The 17648-nt window shown below is 41.2% G+C and overlaps 1 protein-coding gene across 8 annotated transcripts in view; it reads right to left on the reverse strand.

Annotated features, from left to right (window-relative positions):
• Positions 1-17648, reverse strand: part of ADAMTSL3 (ADAMTS like 3) — a 168222-nt gene that overhangs the window by 28033 nt on the left and 122541 nt on the right. For all 8 annotated transcript variants that reach the window (XR_005558603.1, XM_039358892.1, XM_039358891.1 and 5 more), the window contains 7 exons: positions 16459-16616; positions 14798-14909; positions 12349-12487; positions 9977-10027; positions 5281-5485; positions 2939-3086; positions 2223-2307 (listed from right to left, as the gene is read on the reverse strand). Coding sequence is in view for 7 of the 8 variants with exons in the window: in XM_039358892.1 (XP_039214826.1) it covers positions 2223-2307; positions 2939-3086; positions 5281-5485; positions 9977-10027; positions 12349-12487; positions 14798-14909; positions 16459-16616 (898 nt within the window). In the remaining variant the exon portion in view is untranslated. The remainder of the gene's footprint in view (positions 1-2222; positions 2308-2938; positions 3087-5280; positions 5486-9976; positions 10028-12348; positions 12488-14797; positions 14910-16458; positions 16617-17648) is intronic.

Genomic DNA, 17648 nt, shown 5'->3' on the forward strand with positions numbered 1-17648 from the left:
TAGCAATAGCAATCTATTCTGTTATTCTGTAAAGCGTCTCTCCAATGGCCATCCACTGTCTTGGCTTCCCATACTTTCATTAAAACCCACGAGAAGATATAACGAAGGAATTCCTAACAGGCCTATTTAGACTGGGGGTATATGACATCTGAAGAGGCTTCCAAGAAATGAAAAGGGGAAAAAGAAGTGTAACAGATTTGCAACTTCCATCAATTCCAAGAAGTTAGCTAGCTCATGAACACCACGAAGAGAATAGAAAACCAGATCTATTTCACATTATATATCAGGATATACCATAGCATTAATTTAATGTTAATTGAAACTCAGGACTTGCTTCTAGTCATGGATAAGGGGAACAGGAGATGGATCCCGAGGACTTTTTCTAGTTCCCCTCAATGAATCTTCATTACCTTGTGTAGGCATTAGGTGACCATTCTAATGTACAAATTATCACTCATTGGTAGCTAACATCTGGTGAAAATCTTCAGATAGGAATCTACAGATGTGAATCTATGAATGAAAACATTTGAACTGACTAAATGAAATCTGGAAACCCTATCACTTCCTCTTCCTTCTCCTCATCACACGTCCACCAGTTTCGGCACTTGGCCTCTTTTAAGATGCAGCCAAGACCTCTATTTATTTAAGCTTATTTTTTTTAAGGATGTATGGAATCCTTTTATAAAGGATTATTGAAAAGCCTGCTGTAAATAATGAAGGCTCACGAGAGAAAAGTTTACGATAATGATGGGTTTCAACTATCATCACATTCTACCAGTAAAAACCAGAAAAGCTAAACCTCCATTTTCCTTGGCTTAGCTTTACAAACAGTCTTCAAAATGAGAAGAAAAAAACCCTCACTATTTTTCTAATTTAAATCATTTTTAAAAGACTTTACAAACGCACATTATATGAAATTTGGGACACGTGCGAGGGGGCAGAAGAATTTAATTTTAATATTTTATTTTGGCATATTTTGGAGAGTCTCTCAGTACTGCTGCCTTTTATAAAGCTAAAGCTAAGGCTGATAGCACCACAGACAATTCGGATAAAAAGTTATGAAGTAGAAACTAGCTTTGATGCACTGGAAACTGAACAAATTCCTATATTTTCATCATTAAATCGCTTATCTTTTCCAGAAGGATGCATTACTCAATCCAAACCCAGAAAAGGATTCGTGTGGATCTTGAGATATTGTCAATTAACTGCAAAACTAGGAAAATTAAATATAGAGAAGTGCAGAAGGAAAGCTCAGCCTGACTTAGGGCATTATCTACCTCAATTCTGTGAAGGATCTAAATGAGAGAATGCTTAAATATCTCCAAGTCAAAGAGGGCTAAAAAAGAAAAAAACATTTTTTATTTTTACTTTTAGGAAGCTTGTCTTAATATTTAAACAAAGACAGCTTTCTGGCAATTCCCATACATGGGTTTGAATCTTGCCTTCAAATCTATTGCCTACAATCCCTAGATATGTAGTTCCTGTATCGGTTGACTTAAGCCATGGATACAGAACTATGGTTTTTTTATGGCTTGTGGACTTCAACTCCCAGAATTCCCGAGCCAGCCAGGAATTGCTGGCTCGGGAATTCTGGGAGTTGAATCCACAAGTCATAAAGGGGCCATAGTTCCCCACCTCTGACTTAAGCAAAATGTCTAGCAATACATTTATCAAAGGATGTCAGACCTAAACAGAGTTAGTATAGTCTTCAATCAATTCTTTCGAGAGGAGGCAGAGAGGAAGAAAATGAATGAATGAATGAATGAATGAATGAACGAATGAATGAATGAACGAACGAACGAATGTTTGGATCACCAGAGATTTCCATATAGGCATCACTAACATTCTTCTCTGCTCTTCCCTCTTCATGGAAAGTTCACCACTCAATCTTTCTAGAGCTATTCTGGAACAAAAGTCACCCATGCAAAATATTTTCTGGCAGGTCGATTCTTCGAATAGCCAGAAAACCACTGTGACACTTTTGAAGCTAAAACTTCAAACATGTTTTGGCTGCCATGTTTCCCTCCCCTCCCCCCAATAATTGACGAATTCTGCTGGGAAGAATCTGAGGTTTGAGCTGCAACACCAGACCCAGCCCAAGAAAATTCAAACGCCAGATGAATTGGCAGGAAATAGCAAACTTTACCAACAGTCAGGAAAATGCATCAGGCATTTAGTTTCCATATCAGAAAAAAAAGAAAAGAAAAATAAAGCAAACTCACATGGGTTCTTCAGACACAATCCTAGTCTCTTCCATTTCATGGGCTTGCTTGAACCAAGGCAATCTGGCTTCAATGGGGCTTTTCTCTGGAACAGGAAATACATGCATGTTAGTATGGAGAGAATGCAGTACAATAAGGGTCTTCAAACTTGGCCCTTTTATGACTTGTGGACTTCAACTCCCAGAATTCCTCAGCCAGGCAGGCTGGCTGAAGAATTCTGGGAGTTAAAGTCCACAAGTCATAAAAGGGCCAGGTTTGAAGACCTCTGCAGTACAAAGATGATGCCAGAGACATGAGGCTAGTATGAAAGAAAGACGAGGGGTGACATGATAGCAGTGTTCCAGTATCTCAGGGGCTGCCACAAAGAAGAGGGAGTCAAGCTATTCTCCAAAGCGCCTGAAGGCAGGACAAGAAGCAAAGGATGGAAACTAATCAAGGAGAGAAGCAACCTAGAACTAAGGAGAAATTCCCTTATAGTTAGAACAATTAATCAGTGAAACAACTTGCCTCCAGAAGTTGTGAATGCTCCAACACTGGAGGCTTCAAGAAGAGATTGGACAACCATTGTCTGAAATGGTATAAGGTTTCTTGCCTGAGCAGGGGGTTGGACTAGAAGACCTCCAAGGTCCCTTCCAACTCTGTTTATTCTATTTCTATTTCTATTGTTAGGCAGCCATGTAAATTTTCTAAGGAAATAAAGAGAATATTACAGTTACCTTTGGGTTTATGACAAGGGACTGGCACTAGACACTCTTCTTTTATGTGGAGTTTTAACTGAGGATTACAACCACCAGTATGCTGTCCACGGTGATCAATACACAGAACCACTCGGTAGCGTAACCCTTGGCCACAGGTCACGGTGCACTGTAGAAAGATATATATCAGTCAAAAACTAAGATGGCTAACAAATGTCACAGTATTGCTATGCTGCCCTTTGCACCATCCATGATGTCTGGCACTCATAAACCTGGTTATCAGAATGTTTTGTCATTTTTCTGATCAAGAAATTAGAATCTTCCTTCTGCAAGACCTAACTTGGGTCAACCACTATCAAGATTGCCAGCTGTTAGGAGCAAAGGGTCAGGGCCATACGTTAAGTTGCAGTTCAGAAAGGTGTTGTTGTTGTTTTTTGCTCAAGCCTATACTCAGGAATCTAGTCAACTAAAGTTCAGTACAAAATTGATGCCAGATAAGGATCAATGGAGTTCAAGGGGAAGTGGACTTGGAGCATTTGTGGCAATGAAACAATTCTAGGCTGATGATGCACTTAACTCCTCCACCACTACCACCCAGGTGTGCCTGCTCTTCTCCTACAACAGCTGGGTTTTCCCCCCAAAGGTTTTGGTTCTAAGATCACAGGGATGAAGAAGGCATAACTGCAGGATGTAGGAAGTTCTAAGCAAGACCATGTTTTTGTTTACAAAGTCAGTAGTATCAAGCTCAGTAAATTGTGTACTTCCAAATTTGGTGGCTGCTTTTTGACCTCCGATTATTATAGTTATTATTTATTGCTTTGCATTTTTCATTTAGAATGGACTTGAGCACTATAATAAAGTAGAATTCTAAGACAAACACATATATTATTTGCTATTTTCTCCTCCGAAACACTCACGGGGAGGTTTCTGATTGTTGTGTAGTACATTTGGTGTGCATGTAGGGGGAGGGGAAGAGATTACCAGAACACACATACTCCTTTCACATTTGTTGAAACTGTGATATGGACAAATTGGAAGACCGTTCATCTAAGAAGCCTTTTTTTTATATATATATGGAGGTATAGCATTGCAACCCTGAATCCCAATAACATGGAAAAATATTCTGGAGGTTACATTTATCTGTATGCAAGTATTAATGTTATCAGTATTGGTAGTCCTTGACTTACAACAGCTCATTTAGTGAGCGTTCAAAGTTACGACACTGAAAAAAAAGTGACTTATGACCACTTTTCACACTTAACGACTGTTGCAGCATCACCCACGGTCATGTGCTCATAATTCAGATGCTTGGCAACTGACTCACATTTATGATGGTTGCAGTGTCCCGGGATCATGGGATCAACGTTTGTGACATTCTGACTAGCAAAGTCAGTGGGCAAATCCGATTCACTTAACAACCGTGTTACTAATTTAACAACTGTAGTGATTCACTGAACAGCCAGGACAAAAAAAGGTCACAAAATGGAGCAAGACTCACTTAGCTAATGTCTTGCTTAGCAATAGAAAATTTGGGCTCAATTGTGGTCGTGGACTACCTGGGTGATGTACACCCAAATATGCAAGGAAGTTTCCATCAAATTCCTGGGTGTGCAACTAATGAGTAGGCTGGCTTGGTCACTCAACAGTGAGAAACTGGTAAAGTGGGCACAGCAGCTCCTGCATTTTCTGCATTGCATGAGAAAAGCACATCTTCCTTCCCCTGTCCTGACCACTTTCTACAGGGGGACGATCGAGAGCATCCTGTCATACAGCATCACGGTCTGGTTTGGAGGCATCACTGCTTCAGACAGGAAGGCGGTGCAGAGAGTGGTGAGAATGGCCGAAAAGATCATTGGCAGTTCCCTCCCTCCCATCCAGGACATAGCACAGAAGCGTTGTTTGTGCAGGGTCTGTAAGATTATCTGGGACACTACACATCCTGTTCACAACCTGTTTTCCTTGTTCCCTTCTGGGAGGAGGGGTTTCGTGGTATTCGAAGCAGAACATTCAGATTCAGCCATAGTTTCATCCCATACAGCATTAACCTTGTGAACTCTCAAGCTTCCTCCTTCCGTTATATATTCAAGATGGACAGTATTTAATATTTATTTGCTACGTATATGTAGGGGTGTCGGTCTATACATATGTTGTACATAGTATGTTTTAGGTGTGTGTCGTGTATGTGTTTCACTTTGAAAGCGGGCAACTAAATTTCATTTTTGATGTGTGTCGTTGTGCCAACAGTAAAAAAAATGACAATAAAGCTTATCTTATCTATATAATGTGTCATCAATCATCCCAAACACTGACTACATGTGAAAGCTTCCCCCCCCGAAAGAAGTTTAAATATTCTGCTTCCTTACCTGTGACCACTCCAGAGCTATCCACTTAGGGCAATCGTATAGGTTGCAAGCTTGCATGACCCTGGGTTTAGGAGCATACATACATTTCCATTCGTCTACTTGCAATATCTCCCCATGCATGGTCTCTTCCACACAGACAAAGCTTCTCCTCTGAATTCCTCCTCCACATGAAACCGAGCAAGTGGTCCAAGGATTGTGCTCCCAGCTGTTTGAATGAAATAACAGCATCCCAAGAAAAGTAAATTGAATTTCTATCTGGTTTTCAGATGCAAGTGATAATGAAAATAGTAGACTGCTTTTTCCCTTGGCCATTGAGACTTAACCACGTGCAAAATATTTCTGTTTCAACCAGATGCAAATCTAAAACGATGATTCTGGACACGGAGCTTGAAAAAAAAAACTTGTTTTTAAGTTTGAGGCATTTCCCTGATAGTCCAGACAGCCTATTCTGGACACAAAACCCTCCATTTTCAATTCAGATTTGAGCATTCTGAACACACAATGGTTATGTTCAAAAAATGTACACCCTTAAGATGTAAAACCTCTGGTAGTAAGATTTGTGACTGAATCTCAACAGCATAATTCAATTTTATGTGAAAATTTTATACAGGTAGTAATCAACTTAGGACCATAATGGGATCTCAGATTTCTATCATAAGTCATGACAGTCAATTTTGCCGACTGCATAACTCAGGCAGAGTTCCACCCGAAAACTTTTCTTGGGAAATCATAGAGATAATAGCAATAGCGCTTAGACTTATATACTGCTTCATAGTGCTTTTCGGTCCTCTCTAAGCAGTTCACAGAGTCAACATCTTGCCCCCAACAGTCTGGCTCCTCATTTTATTGATCTCAGAAAGATGGAAGACTGAGTCAACCTTGAACTGGTCAGGATCGAACTCCCGGCAGTGGGCAGAGTCAGCCTACAATACTGAATTCTAATCTCTGCGCCACTATGGCTCAGTATGATAAGAAGTCCAATCCCGGAGAAATGGAGCATAAATCCATAAGGTACTTTCAAATAACAGCTCCCAAAAATGCCAAAAGGCAGAGCAAGAATGTTCCTTGTCTGAAATGATTCATAAAACGCTCCCCTTGGAATAAATTAATCACATCATTCACAAACCGAACACAAAACTTGCTGCATGTTGAGTGTTGACATTTCAACCGAGTTTCCATGATCAAAACCAGACAACGCGTGAGAGCTTAGAGCTAATGGTTTCACCATCACTCCGATAAATACGCTCATCTGCTCTTATCGTTTTGTTAGCTTAACTGTGCGAATGATTGATGAGATATAAAACAACCGAAAGACTAGTTTTTAAAGTGTTCCACTACTAGTGGCACATTGCATTTAAAGTAGAACCTTCCAAATTAAGTCAGCAGAAACCCTGGGGCAGAGATGCAGGCTGCAAGAACCCATAAGGGACCACTAAAAAAAATGACAACTCCCTCTGAACAAGCTCTCCTATTTTAACAGGTATGAAAAATTAACCTGTGTTTGGTTGTGCATTACCCAATAACCTTGGTCCAAATGTCCTTTCTTGGAAAACATAAATGGTTTTGTGGTTTGGAGAATGTTTAATGATGTATCCTCTGGGTATAATTTCCATCAAAAACTTATCTCCCCCTCAAATGAAAGCAAATGAAAGAACAATTAACCAATGGAACAGCTTGGCTCGGGGAGTTGTGGGTACACCTTAGCTGGAGCTTTTCAAGAAAGGATTGGACAACCGTTTATCCATATGACAACCAATTGGATGAAATTTGAAGTTTCTGTAATGAATTGAAGTGAATTAACATTATTTTTTAATTAAGATAGCTATTGTGTAATGGAAGAAGAAATAAATGAGATTGGTGATAAAAGGAGGGATGAGAGAAATTAAGAACTAGAATATATCTGGAAGGGATATCTGAATTGATAACTTGTTGAGTTAAAGTGAAATTTGATTTTGGTAATTGTAAACTGATAAAGTTTTAAAACAGGCTTAGTACTAATAGAAATTTAATTTAGAAATGGGATATTTTAAACGTATTATGTCATTTGAGGGAAATAGAGAGGAGACAGTGAATGTATTGAGTTGAGTTGTTTATTTATGTTTTTATTTTGGAACACCTGATTACCCAAACACCACGGTGTGTCCTGAGTACTTTTTCTTAAAAACTAAAAAACCAATAAAATATTTTCAAAAAAAAGAGAGAAAGGATTGGACAACCATTTATCCAGAATGATATAAATTTTCCTGCCTTCTGCAGGAGGTTGGACTAGAAGACCTCCAAGGTCCCTTCCAGGCCTATGATTCTTTTCGATTCCATGATCCCAACTGAGCTCAAGCTTGTAGGCATGAATCTTGAGCTATGGAACAAAGCCAAAGAAATCTGTAAAATCTAATGTGTTCTTTTGACAACGAGATTAAGATATATTTATTCCTTTCGGCTTGCAATTTCAGTTTCTGCTATTTCTAATTCTGTTTCTCTTTGGAGGGTTCCTTTGTCTTGTCTTTGAGGTAAATGATCATTGTTTCTGAAGCTGTACTTTTACACTGATGGGTTTTTGTCTCCGCAAGCCACTTTCACAAAGCAGCCTTGTAATCTTTTTAGTCAACTAATGCGCAAGTACAGGGTACACGATGCTAATATAGCCTATGAGAAGAGACAGGGATAAAGGTTTATATTCAGAAACATACTGGTTTCCCACATTAGTTTCAGGCTTGGAGAACATGCTCAGCAGTTGTTCTCAAAATGCCTAGTTCAATTTTAAATTCCCAGCTTGCTATTCGAATGGCACTGCAGGACATTAAAAGAGCAGGTGGATCCCTATCCTTTAAGACAGGAACATCTAAGCAGGCATCTGTACTGGTGGGAACTGGTGAGCATTGAAATCGAAATTGAAAACATGACAGGAGTCTATATTAACGGCTCCTGCAGGGGAACACGCAAATAGTAGTTGACAGATTATTATTGTGCATAATATATCGCTTTCTAGTAGCAAGTTCATAACCAAATAGTAGAGATCTTAGATGCAATCAGTAGTCTGCAGTGACATAGACACGAAACACTTCAGATGTTTTAAATCTTGATTAGGAAGTAAAGAAAATTTACCCGTCAAATGCAGCAATTAGATTTGAATATGCCGTAATGCACTGTGGATGTGTGTATAGTGCAGTTTTTCTACATCTGCATTTCTTTATTTCATCAATTCAAAAAGACATGCTCAATCCCCAATTCCTGGGAGGATATTACAGGGATGGCAAAAGGAGCTTCTGGAACAGTGCATAAGATGGGGTTTTTTTTTTCCCCAGAGGCTGGACTGGTCAAGGTCTGCTTAGCACTCCAGAAAGTTTTTTAAACTGTAAAATCTTTTGGAAGGGCTTTAAAGGAACATGTGTATACAGTATGTGTAAGGATGCAGAACTGGGAGGGGACCTGTAGCGTGGGAATTTTTTTTTCTCTCCAAGATTTCTCCATCTGTTTAAAGATTCCATTGATGCATTTGCAGCCTGAGTTATGGCTGGAGGTCATTCAAGATCTTCTGCATAGGCTGACTTCCACCTCTTATCCCAAGTCGCTCATTGGGCTAATGAAGCCTGCATTTTGCTCTACTGCAGGGGTCTTCAAACTTGGCCCTCTTATGACTTGTGGACTTCAACTCCCAGAATTCCTCAGCCAGCATGCGCAAGTATGTTTGAGCTGGGGGAATCAGAGCAGGTGGCTGGCGGAGGAATTCTGGGAGTTGAAGTCCACAAGTCATAAAAGGGCCAGGTTTGAAGGCCCCTGCTCTACTGGATCATAAAGGAAGCTTCCATATGGTTCTACCATTTATCAGCATTTAGAACTTAAAGGGAGGCGAGGATGCAGTCAAATCGAAGCCAACTCCTTTGTCTTCGTTTCTGCTCTATCCCTGGAATTCTACCTGCCAGGTGGGAATTCTGCAATACAATAACTGAAGGTATCAGAGGACCTGGGAGGAACCGACTGTGGCTTCATAAGTAGTGAACAAAGGAACTTTCAAATGAAATCAAGTCAAGGAGAAATGGTTTCCTGCAACTTTGAAAGAGAGTATTCTCTCTAGCCATGGGGAAACCACGAAGTCATTACTCCTGATCTAGCTCCTTCCGTCCTTCACTTACTGTGGAGTAAAAGTAAATAGAAATATTTACTTGATTCTAATTTTTAGAGTTCTTTTGTGTTATTATGCAACACAGAGGTTTTTTTAAAAAGGGGAAAAACCCCACCCAAATCACAAAATGGACAATGAGACAGCCATTGACAATGCAATATGTTTTCTCTTTCCATAGGCAGAAATCTAACGATTATCCCCACTGAAATTTTACCAAATTCAGGATTCATTGCAGAATCATGTGTTCATTAATACCTTTGGGGAGTTGTCTTTATTTAGCCGGCTTCCATATTGTACTCAGCCATTATTATCTTAGGCATATCTTGCTAATGGAATACCTGCTCTTAAGTAGGCAAGTGGATTACTGTATTTAAATGCCCTGTACTCTGGAGTGACTTTATCTCAACAACCAAATGTCACAGACGGTCAAATTCAGACATTACCATCTATGGCAACAATAAATTCCTTGTCTTTGTCTTGAGTGAGCAGGAGATTGTATGTATGAAATTATAAACTGCAGTAGGCTATCAATGGAATGCTAATATCCTGTATCTTGTAAGCGTCGTACATACATACCGGGGAAGTGGCTGGAAATGATCATAGGGCATGATTTCCTTAAATCCATCACTGTGAATAAAGCAGAGGCATTTACAAAGTTATTTGCCAGATGCCAGATTACAATTATCCATTTGATGTATTCCTTTATGAATAAAACGCACACCAAACTTGGGGAAACAACTCAGTGGTGCAAGGGGTGTTCTCTTCTTGGCTGTCGTACCTTAATTGTTGAAGTTAATTTTTCCCAAGGAGGTAAGTAAGGAAACCAGTTAGCTAACAAAGACGAATATAATTCCGGGACTTTTTGTAAAAACACAAAATTAGTGCAGCAGTTATTCTCCTAGTCCCTGAGAAGAGTTGGTGGGGTGGATGAATGGGGGAGAAATCTGGAAGCTGATTTTACTTTAGAGATTATGACATCCACAATTAACTCGTTGCGCCTGAATAGAACACATTTACAGTCTCCTCCATTATTAGCTGGGATAGTGGAGCTACAGCAGAGAAAAACATATATCTAGAGTCCCGGATATTAACCACCTGAAGTTAGGGTCTTCGTTGCCTCTTATAGTAGGAACTGCTTCCCAAATACCATTGTGAAGTGTTTTTATACTTTCAGTCCCTTTTCAGAACTCAGGTTTTCCACGAATATTACTGTGGTTCTAAAATTCTAGAGGAACAAAACAGGCTTCCAGGTGAAAGATCTAGATACTACCAAAACTGACATCATTGCACTGTTATTGCTTCTTTTTACAACACAGAAAAGGTGTGAAATGGAAAAATGCAGGAAGTTTCCACATATCTTCAGCCTGGAGAGCTTTCTCCCTCTACCTTACTTACAGTCAGCCCTTCAGAGTAGACCAAATCAGGAAAGAGACTCCGTAGGCGTAGGAAGACGAGAACTAAATCAAGATGTCTGGATCTTCCTTTCCACCTTATTCTTGTATTTTAGGGAGTCAGTGGTCTTTGGGGGGTGGGGGCTATTCTGAATCTCTCCTGCGTCTCTGGACTTAGCATATGTTTCTTCTGAAACATATGTTTTCCCGAGAGTTTACGTAAACCATTTATTCCCTGGATCCCAGCTTTGCGAGGATGGGCCTGCAGGAAGGATCTGGGAAGCTCTGAGCAGCTGAGTGTTTGAGATCTCATAACTGAATGATTTTATTCAACTGGGATCAGAAGAAAAGGACAGTTCTGTTATAAGAAATAAAATCCACCCTAAGCGTTTCCCCTTTTATTTATTGGATATATCAGCCATTCTGCCAGCTGGCATCTCAGGTCTTGGGCTAAATATTGAATGTTATTTTAAGATACTTTTGCAGAGCCAGGAAGCAGCACCAGACGGTCCAACGGCCAGCAGCCTTAAATGTCATTGTGCAACTCAATATGTACACTGCAGCTGCTTTAGGAACTTGGCAGAAGCCAGATGTGGTCACTGTGCTACAAGCGGCTTTCTTTCGCCTTGCACAGAGTTGGAGTCCATTACCCTTAAAATAGTTGGAAGCTGTCAGAGGTTGATCCAAAAGGAATGGAAGTCATGTGATCCCTTGGCATCCAGTAGGTCAATTACTCCCAATGAACAAACTGGGAAAATCAGAATGTCTTGAAGAGGAAGGACAAGGGATGGTGTTGGTGAAGAGTTTAGCATCTTGGATTTGTCAGTTGTTCTCTGGATTCTGAAGGTGGGGGAAATGAAGGGCAGGAGGGTCTGGCCCTGAGGCAGTGACCTCTCTTTCTTCAGCAGCATTCATGGAGGTCAGAATGTACCAGGATCCTCAGGCATTGCCCACAATTCAGGGGATGGTGACCTCGAAACATTTTTCCACACCAAATCGTATTTACTTTCCCTGAACAAGATCATGTCATGGTGGAACCTCATTCTGATAGGCACTATCCCCACCTAATGATGTTTTTAATGATCCTCACTGCATCTCCCCGTTGGAGAAGTCAGTATTTTATCCTTGCAGTTCTCCAGCAAGAATCTTCACCTCAAACCGACTGGTGTTTAAGTTTAGAGTAACCCCACAGGAACAAATTTAAAAAGAAATCACTCAAGAACATGAGTACACAAGTACAAGAACACCAGCTGTCAAATCATTTCTATATTTAAAAAACAGAGTAAAGAAGAGGGGAGGGGAAAGGGAGAAGAGAGGGAGTGGGAGAGAGAGAGGGAGAAGAAGAGGAAGAGGGCGAGGCAAGGAGAGGGAGAAGAACATAGAATAGAGTAGAGTAGAATAAAGTAGGAGTAGAGACAGAATATTGCATATACTGAGAGCTCAGCCCATCACTGCCCTTCTGAGTGACGGGCACTTGGCTAGTTATAAATAAAAAGGAATTAGCAAGGACTTGGAAACTAAAATGCCAACCTCCCATTTATACACTGGAATACAAACCTTGAAGGGCAGGGATCCATGTTACATTCTTTCAGCTTTGGTTTGGGCTTCTTGTTTTCAGGATAATAATGGCAATACTGATCTGGCACCACTCGCTTGGAACGGATATCCACACATTCTACCGAGTTCAGCTGATAACCTAAAATGGGGTGAGAGTAGGCCAGATTTGATTATCAACTAGGCATAATTATTCAGCCACTGATTTCTCCTTGCAATGCCTCATGCCTCCTCCCTTTTGTCTTTTTTCACTAGCCGTATCTTACGACACTGACAAACAGGGTGGCATACCGTCCACCACCACGTAATACATTTACACAGCCATGTGATAACAACAGCTGCTTCCCTTTTCGGTTACATACTCCCTTCCCGTCAACGACGCACATTTCCACCTGCTCCGATTCCCCCATGAGAATGTGGAATGAGCCCTTGGAATGTGGATCAACTTTTTGTAACCCTCTCAGCAGTGGAATCCAGTGCTTTGGGAAGACACAATCCCATCACCTCTCCGTCAACAAGGATCCAAGTTTTTGAACCCGTGCCATAGGTTCGCCACCACTGCTTTAGGCTAACAGAGGGACACTAGAATATCTCCCTCCACAGTCAGTTTAGTAGATGAGAATTCAAGAATCCATTTCATCTCCTTTCAAAACCTACATACGTTAAAGAAAGAGGCATGCCGTTTCCCTGAACCTCCTCTCTGTGGCTTGGAAGTTGAATCTCTGGGCAGCTCCTAAAATCTCCTGCAAGCTTTACTCCTAATAATGTAGAACTTGCAAAAAGAAAAAAGAAAAAGAAAAGGAAGAGGGTAGAGTCCAGGAGTAAAAATCTTGGACATCTCTCTGAACCTCTTCCATAGCATGATGTCTAACATTTGCACACAGCTTACATGCTATACTGACATGCTTCACAGAAATGTATCGTTGGCAGATCTTCCCTGTGGCTTCAGGCAACACCAAAAGTAATTAAAACTGGAAGCCACAATCACTGAAGAGGAGAGCCAAACCCACCACTCGGCCCAGCCCTGCAAAACCACAAATATTTTTAGCATGGCCCCTCCATGCTCAGCAACAGGAGGTGAAGACAAAGAAAACACAACTCTCAAGAAAGCCGCTGGCCCAAGGGATGGCTCTGCGTAAGAATCCTAGGAAGCTCGGTGTGGTTTCCCTGGATGACAATTAAGGAGGGGGAAGGAAGGAAAAGAATGGTTCCTAGGGAAGGGCAGGCCTCTTTGTACTGTGATATGTGTGTGTGTGATTGTGTGTTGGTTTTGAAGTAAGCAAACAAAAAGGATCCCCCCCTCCCGCAAGAACAAACTCCAATGCGGAGACAAGCATGGAGACATCGGCCAAGGTGAAAAAGTCTGCAAGGTTACAAATCAAAGGTTTCTATCAAACACCTTTCCTTGTGCAAAGTATCATCGCACAACGGAATGCGAACCCTGGAAGAAAAACTGAGCATTACAATAATTTTAACGTCTTGCACCAAATCCCACTGAACAAGCAAAAAAAAAAAAGCTAAAATGCTAAAAGGTAAATTCTGAACATTTCGACATTTATTTAAGCCCAGCTGCTTTTTTATGGGATGCACATGGCTTCTGAAATCCCTTTGGACTTCATGGCAGAGAATCGAAGTAGGCGAGAGAGAGAGAGAGAAGGCTGTTTTGAACAAATAATCCGCTGAATGATGGATGGCTGCTCATTTACTCCACCCCTCTCTCGGTTTTGTTTTGAAAAGGATTGTCTCCAGAAAATATTTAAGTCATTTATAAGCCGGTGAAAGAAGCCAAAAGGGAATTTGCCAATGGCTAAACAACCTTATGTCGGAAGCGTTTAGGCCAGGCAGAAACAGAACAACTTTTCTAAAGCACACTACTTTTAAGATTAATGTTCAACCTATATTTTTGGCTCATTTCTTATTTAAAGAGAGGGAGCAAGAAGAAGAACAAGAAAAAAAGCAGAGGAAGGAATGGATTCTTTCGCAAGCCCAAGAGTGTTGCTTCTATGTTTTGGCTTTCGAAGCTGATATTACAAGTTGGATTGCAGTTTGCGTAGGTGCATGTATATCGCTACTCCTTGACGTACGACCGCAATCCAGCCCAAAATTTCTGTTGCTGAGCAAGACAGTTGTTAAATGAATTTTGCCCAATTTTACAAACTCTGTTGCCACAGTTGTTCAGTGAATTACTGCAGTTGTTAAATTGGTCACGTGGTGGTTAAGTGAATCTGCTTCCCCACTGGGACAGCTGTTAAGTTAGCTTTGCCCCCATTTTACAACCTTTCTTTGCCACAGATATTAAGCAAATCATCGCAGTTGTAAAATTAGTAACACGGGTGTTAAGTGAATCTGGCTTCTCCATGGACTTGTTGTCAGAAGGTTGCACAAGGTGATCCCATGACCCTGAGACACTGCAACCGCATAAGTATGAGTCAAAGCCACATGCATTACTCACCTCCTCCACAGGTCACCGTGCAAGGGAAGAATTCGGTCTGTCTCCATTGGTGACTTATGGGTTGATAGAAGAAGAACTGAACCAGGCTATCTTTGGCAGCAGTATATCTGGCCTAGAGAGAGTCCCATTACAACACATTTGAATGCTGCATGTTGGTGATCCTTGGCCTGTCATTGTTTAATTCATGCACCCAAATGCAGTGCCGAAAGCCACGTGATAACAGGCAAGGAGAAAAAAAAACCCATGGGCAGAACCTATGTGCAACCTGACCTTTGAGCCTGATCACTGAGTGACTTATACACACAAATAGGAATAGCAACAGCACTTAGGACTTATATACCGCTTCACAGTGCTTTACAGCCCTCTCTAAGTGGTTTACAGTGTCAGCCTATTGCCCCAACAATCTGGGTCCTCATTTTACCGACCTTGGAAGGATGGAAGGCTGAGTCAACCTTGAGCCAGTAAGGATCAAACTGCTGGCAATTGGCAGAGTTATGGAAGGAAGGAAGGAAGGAAGGAAGGAAGGAAGGAAGGAAGGAAGGGAGGGAGGGAGGGAGGGAGGGAGGGAGGGAGGGAGGGAGGGAGGGAGGAAGGAAGGGAAGGACAATAGCAATAGGAATAGCACTTAGACTTATATACTGCTTCATAGTGTTTTACAGCCCTCTCTAAGCGGTTTACAGAGTCAGCCTATTGCCCCCAACAATCTGGGTCTTCATTTTACCGACCTCAGAAGGATGGAAGGCTGAGTCAACCTTGAGCCAGTGAGGATCAAATTGTCAAACTGCAGACAGCCGGCAGTCAGCAGAAGTAGCCTGCAGTACTGCATTCTCACCACTGCGCCACCACGGCTCAACTGAGCACATTCTATCACTTTCTAAAGAGGGTAGAGTGAAGGACAGGAGGAACAGGCAAGACCAAGTCAACAGACAGATAAGATGGGCTCAAACAGGCTCCTCCCTAGTTCACAAGAAGATAAAGTGAGGAAGGGGGAAAACACATTCAGACTTGCAAGATTCTTCTAGAGTAAAAATAGTTGGTTTCTTAGTCTGTCCTACTTTGTAACACATTCCTTTTGCCTGCTGCGGTTGTCATTTGTTGAACAAAACATTTTCCAAATTAATTATTTCTCAGTTTTAAGGACCGCCCATCTCCCTCACAGAGGGACTTTGATTGGTGGACAACAAAATATAAAAGGAAAAAAAAAACCACGAATGAAGGAGAATCCTGTGTCCCAGGATGATGTTGCAGGACCAAAGGTTTAGTCTTCCGAGCACATGACCGACCCATAAAAAACCGCACACAAAATTTAAAAGAGGGAAAGTATGTTAAAAATAATAATAATTAAAATGTAATGGAGGACTTTTGGGGTGCTAACCAGCCCCATGGCTGCATACTCCTTTGTGCACCCCAAGCAAGGGGGCAAAGCCATGTTTTTATGTCTTTGGAGAAGGCGAGGAGAGTGGGGGGTCAGCCTCATCTCTAGTGGGGGAGTGTTCCAAAGGGGCAACAGCAGAGTAGACTCTCTTCCTGGACCCTACCAATCGGAATTCTTTGGCTAACGGGATCTGCAACGTACCTTTCCCGCTTGACTGGGTGAGACAGGCTGATGTAACAGGAATTTCCAGACAAAACCTTGGCACAGCACAAAGTACGTGCCTTACCTTGATAATGAAATCTGCTCCAAGAGGCCCTGGGATTTTTATTGTTTCTCTCTCTGGGCTCTTCTGAAATTCAACCGTTGTGTTTTCAATGATGTACATTCCAGGGGCATTAAAACCGTGTTCTCCGGTATCTCCCTGCAGTGTCTTTGATTCAATCACTGAAAAGCACAAGAGGAAAATACACATTATCCTTTAGCAGATTATGATGAATTTATGCCAGGCAAAACCAGAAAAGACATTGGCTTCTTGAAAGCAGAGCCTGCACCAAACGTTGTAAATATAAAACATAGATCAGTGTATGCACTATTTATATCCGTACTATCCTGATGACATGGGATTAAAATGAGCAGTTCATCCAATTCCTTAGCACTGCAGCTCTTTTATAGAAGCTCAGATGATTTCTAGTATAATAAAAAGTAACTAATTTATTGCTGGTATACAGTTAAGGAGAAATTCTGTTTCTATGGCTTGGCAGTAAAGCAGGTTTTAAGAAGTTAAAGCATTTCATGGCATCATTTTAAAGTAATACCAAGAGAATTCCAGGAACACACAAATGCAGAGATTCCCTGGAAAAAACAGTCCAGAAGAAACATCCCTATCTTTTTGACCCAAACAAGTCTTCCAAGTAAGAAGTTTGCTGTTTTACATGATACTCACAAATGCAAACTCTATTTTAGGAGGCAACCCTCAAGCACGCTGAAGTTAGTGTTTCTGAATGGATCACAATTTGCGTTCAATATGTTGTTGTTTTTCTGTCCGAATAGGTAGGTTCTTTAGGCAGAGCTGGGCAAATCCATTATTCAATACAGGATGGGAATTGTAAATGGGAAGCCAGGGGCGCACCTAATATCTCACAAGGCGGTAAAATTGCCTTTTTGATCACAAACACTCTGGCCCATGAAAAGGCACCAATTGCCTGCAAGTGCATTTATTGCTCTTAGTTCTTCCGGGCTGACCCATACGCTATTGATGTGGTCAGAAAAGCAGAAAGGGGATCCCATTAGCTGTTCAGATGTGGAAAAGAGGATCGATTAGTCATGTCTCAGAAGAATGTGCCAAAAAGGATAGCAACTTCACCTTTTCCTATGCAAAATAAGTAACAATTGATAGGTTATTGGTTGATGGGATTTTTCCAACCCAGATCGGATAGCCCAAGCCTTCACTTTGGCCTGCTTGCGCATCTGGACAGC

This window comes from Crotalus tigris, unplaced genomic scaffold, assembly GCF_016545835.1.
Source record: "Crotalus tigris isolate CLP2741 ecotype Arizona unplaced genomic scaffold, ASM1654583v1 scf7180000019068.10715455, whole genome shotgun sequence".
In the NCBI taxonomy this organism is placed as follows: domain Eukaryota; kingdom Metazoa; phylum Chordata; class Lepidosauria; order Squamata; family Viperidae; genus Crotalus; species Crotalus tigris.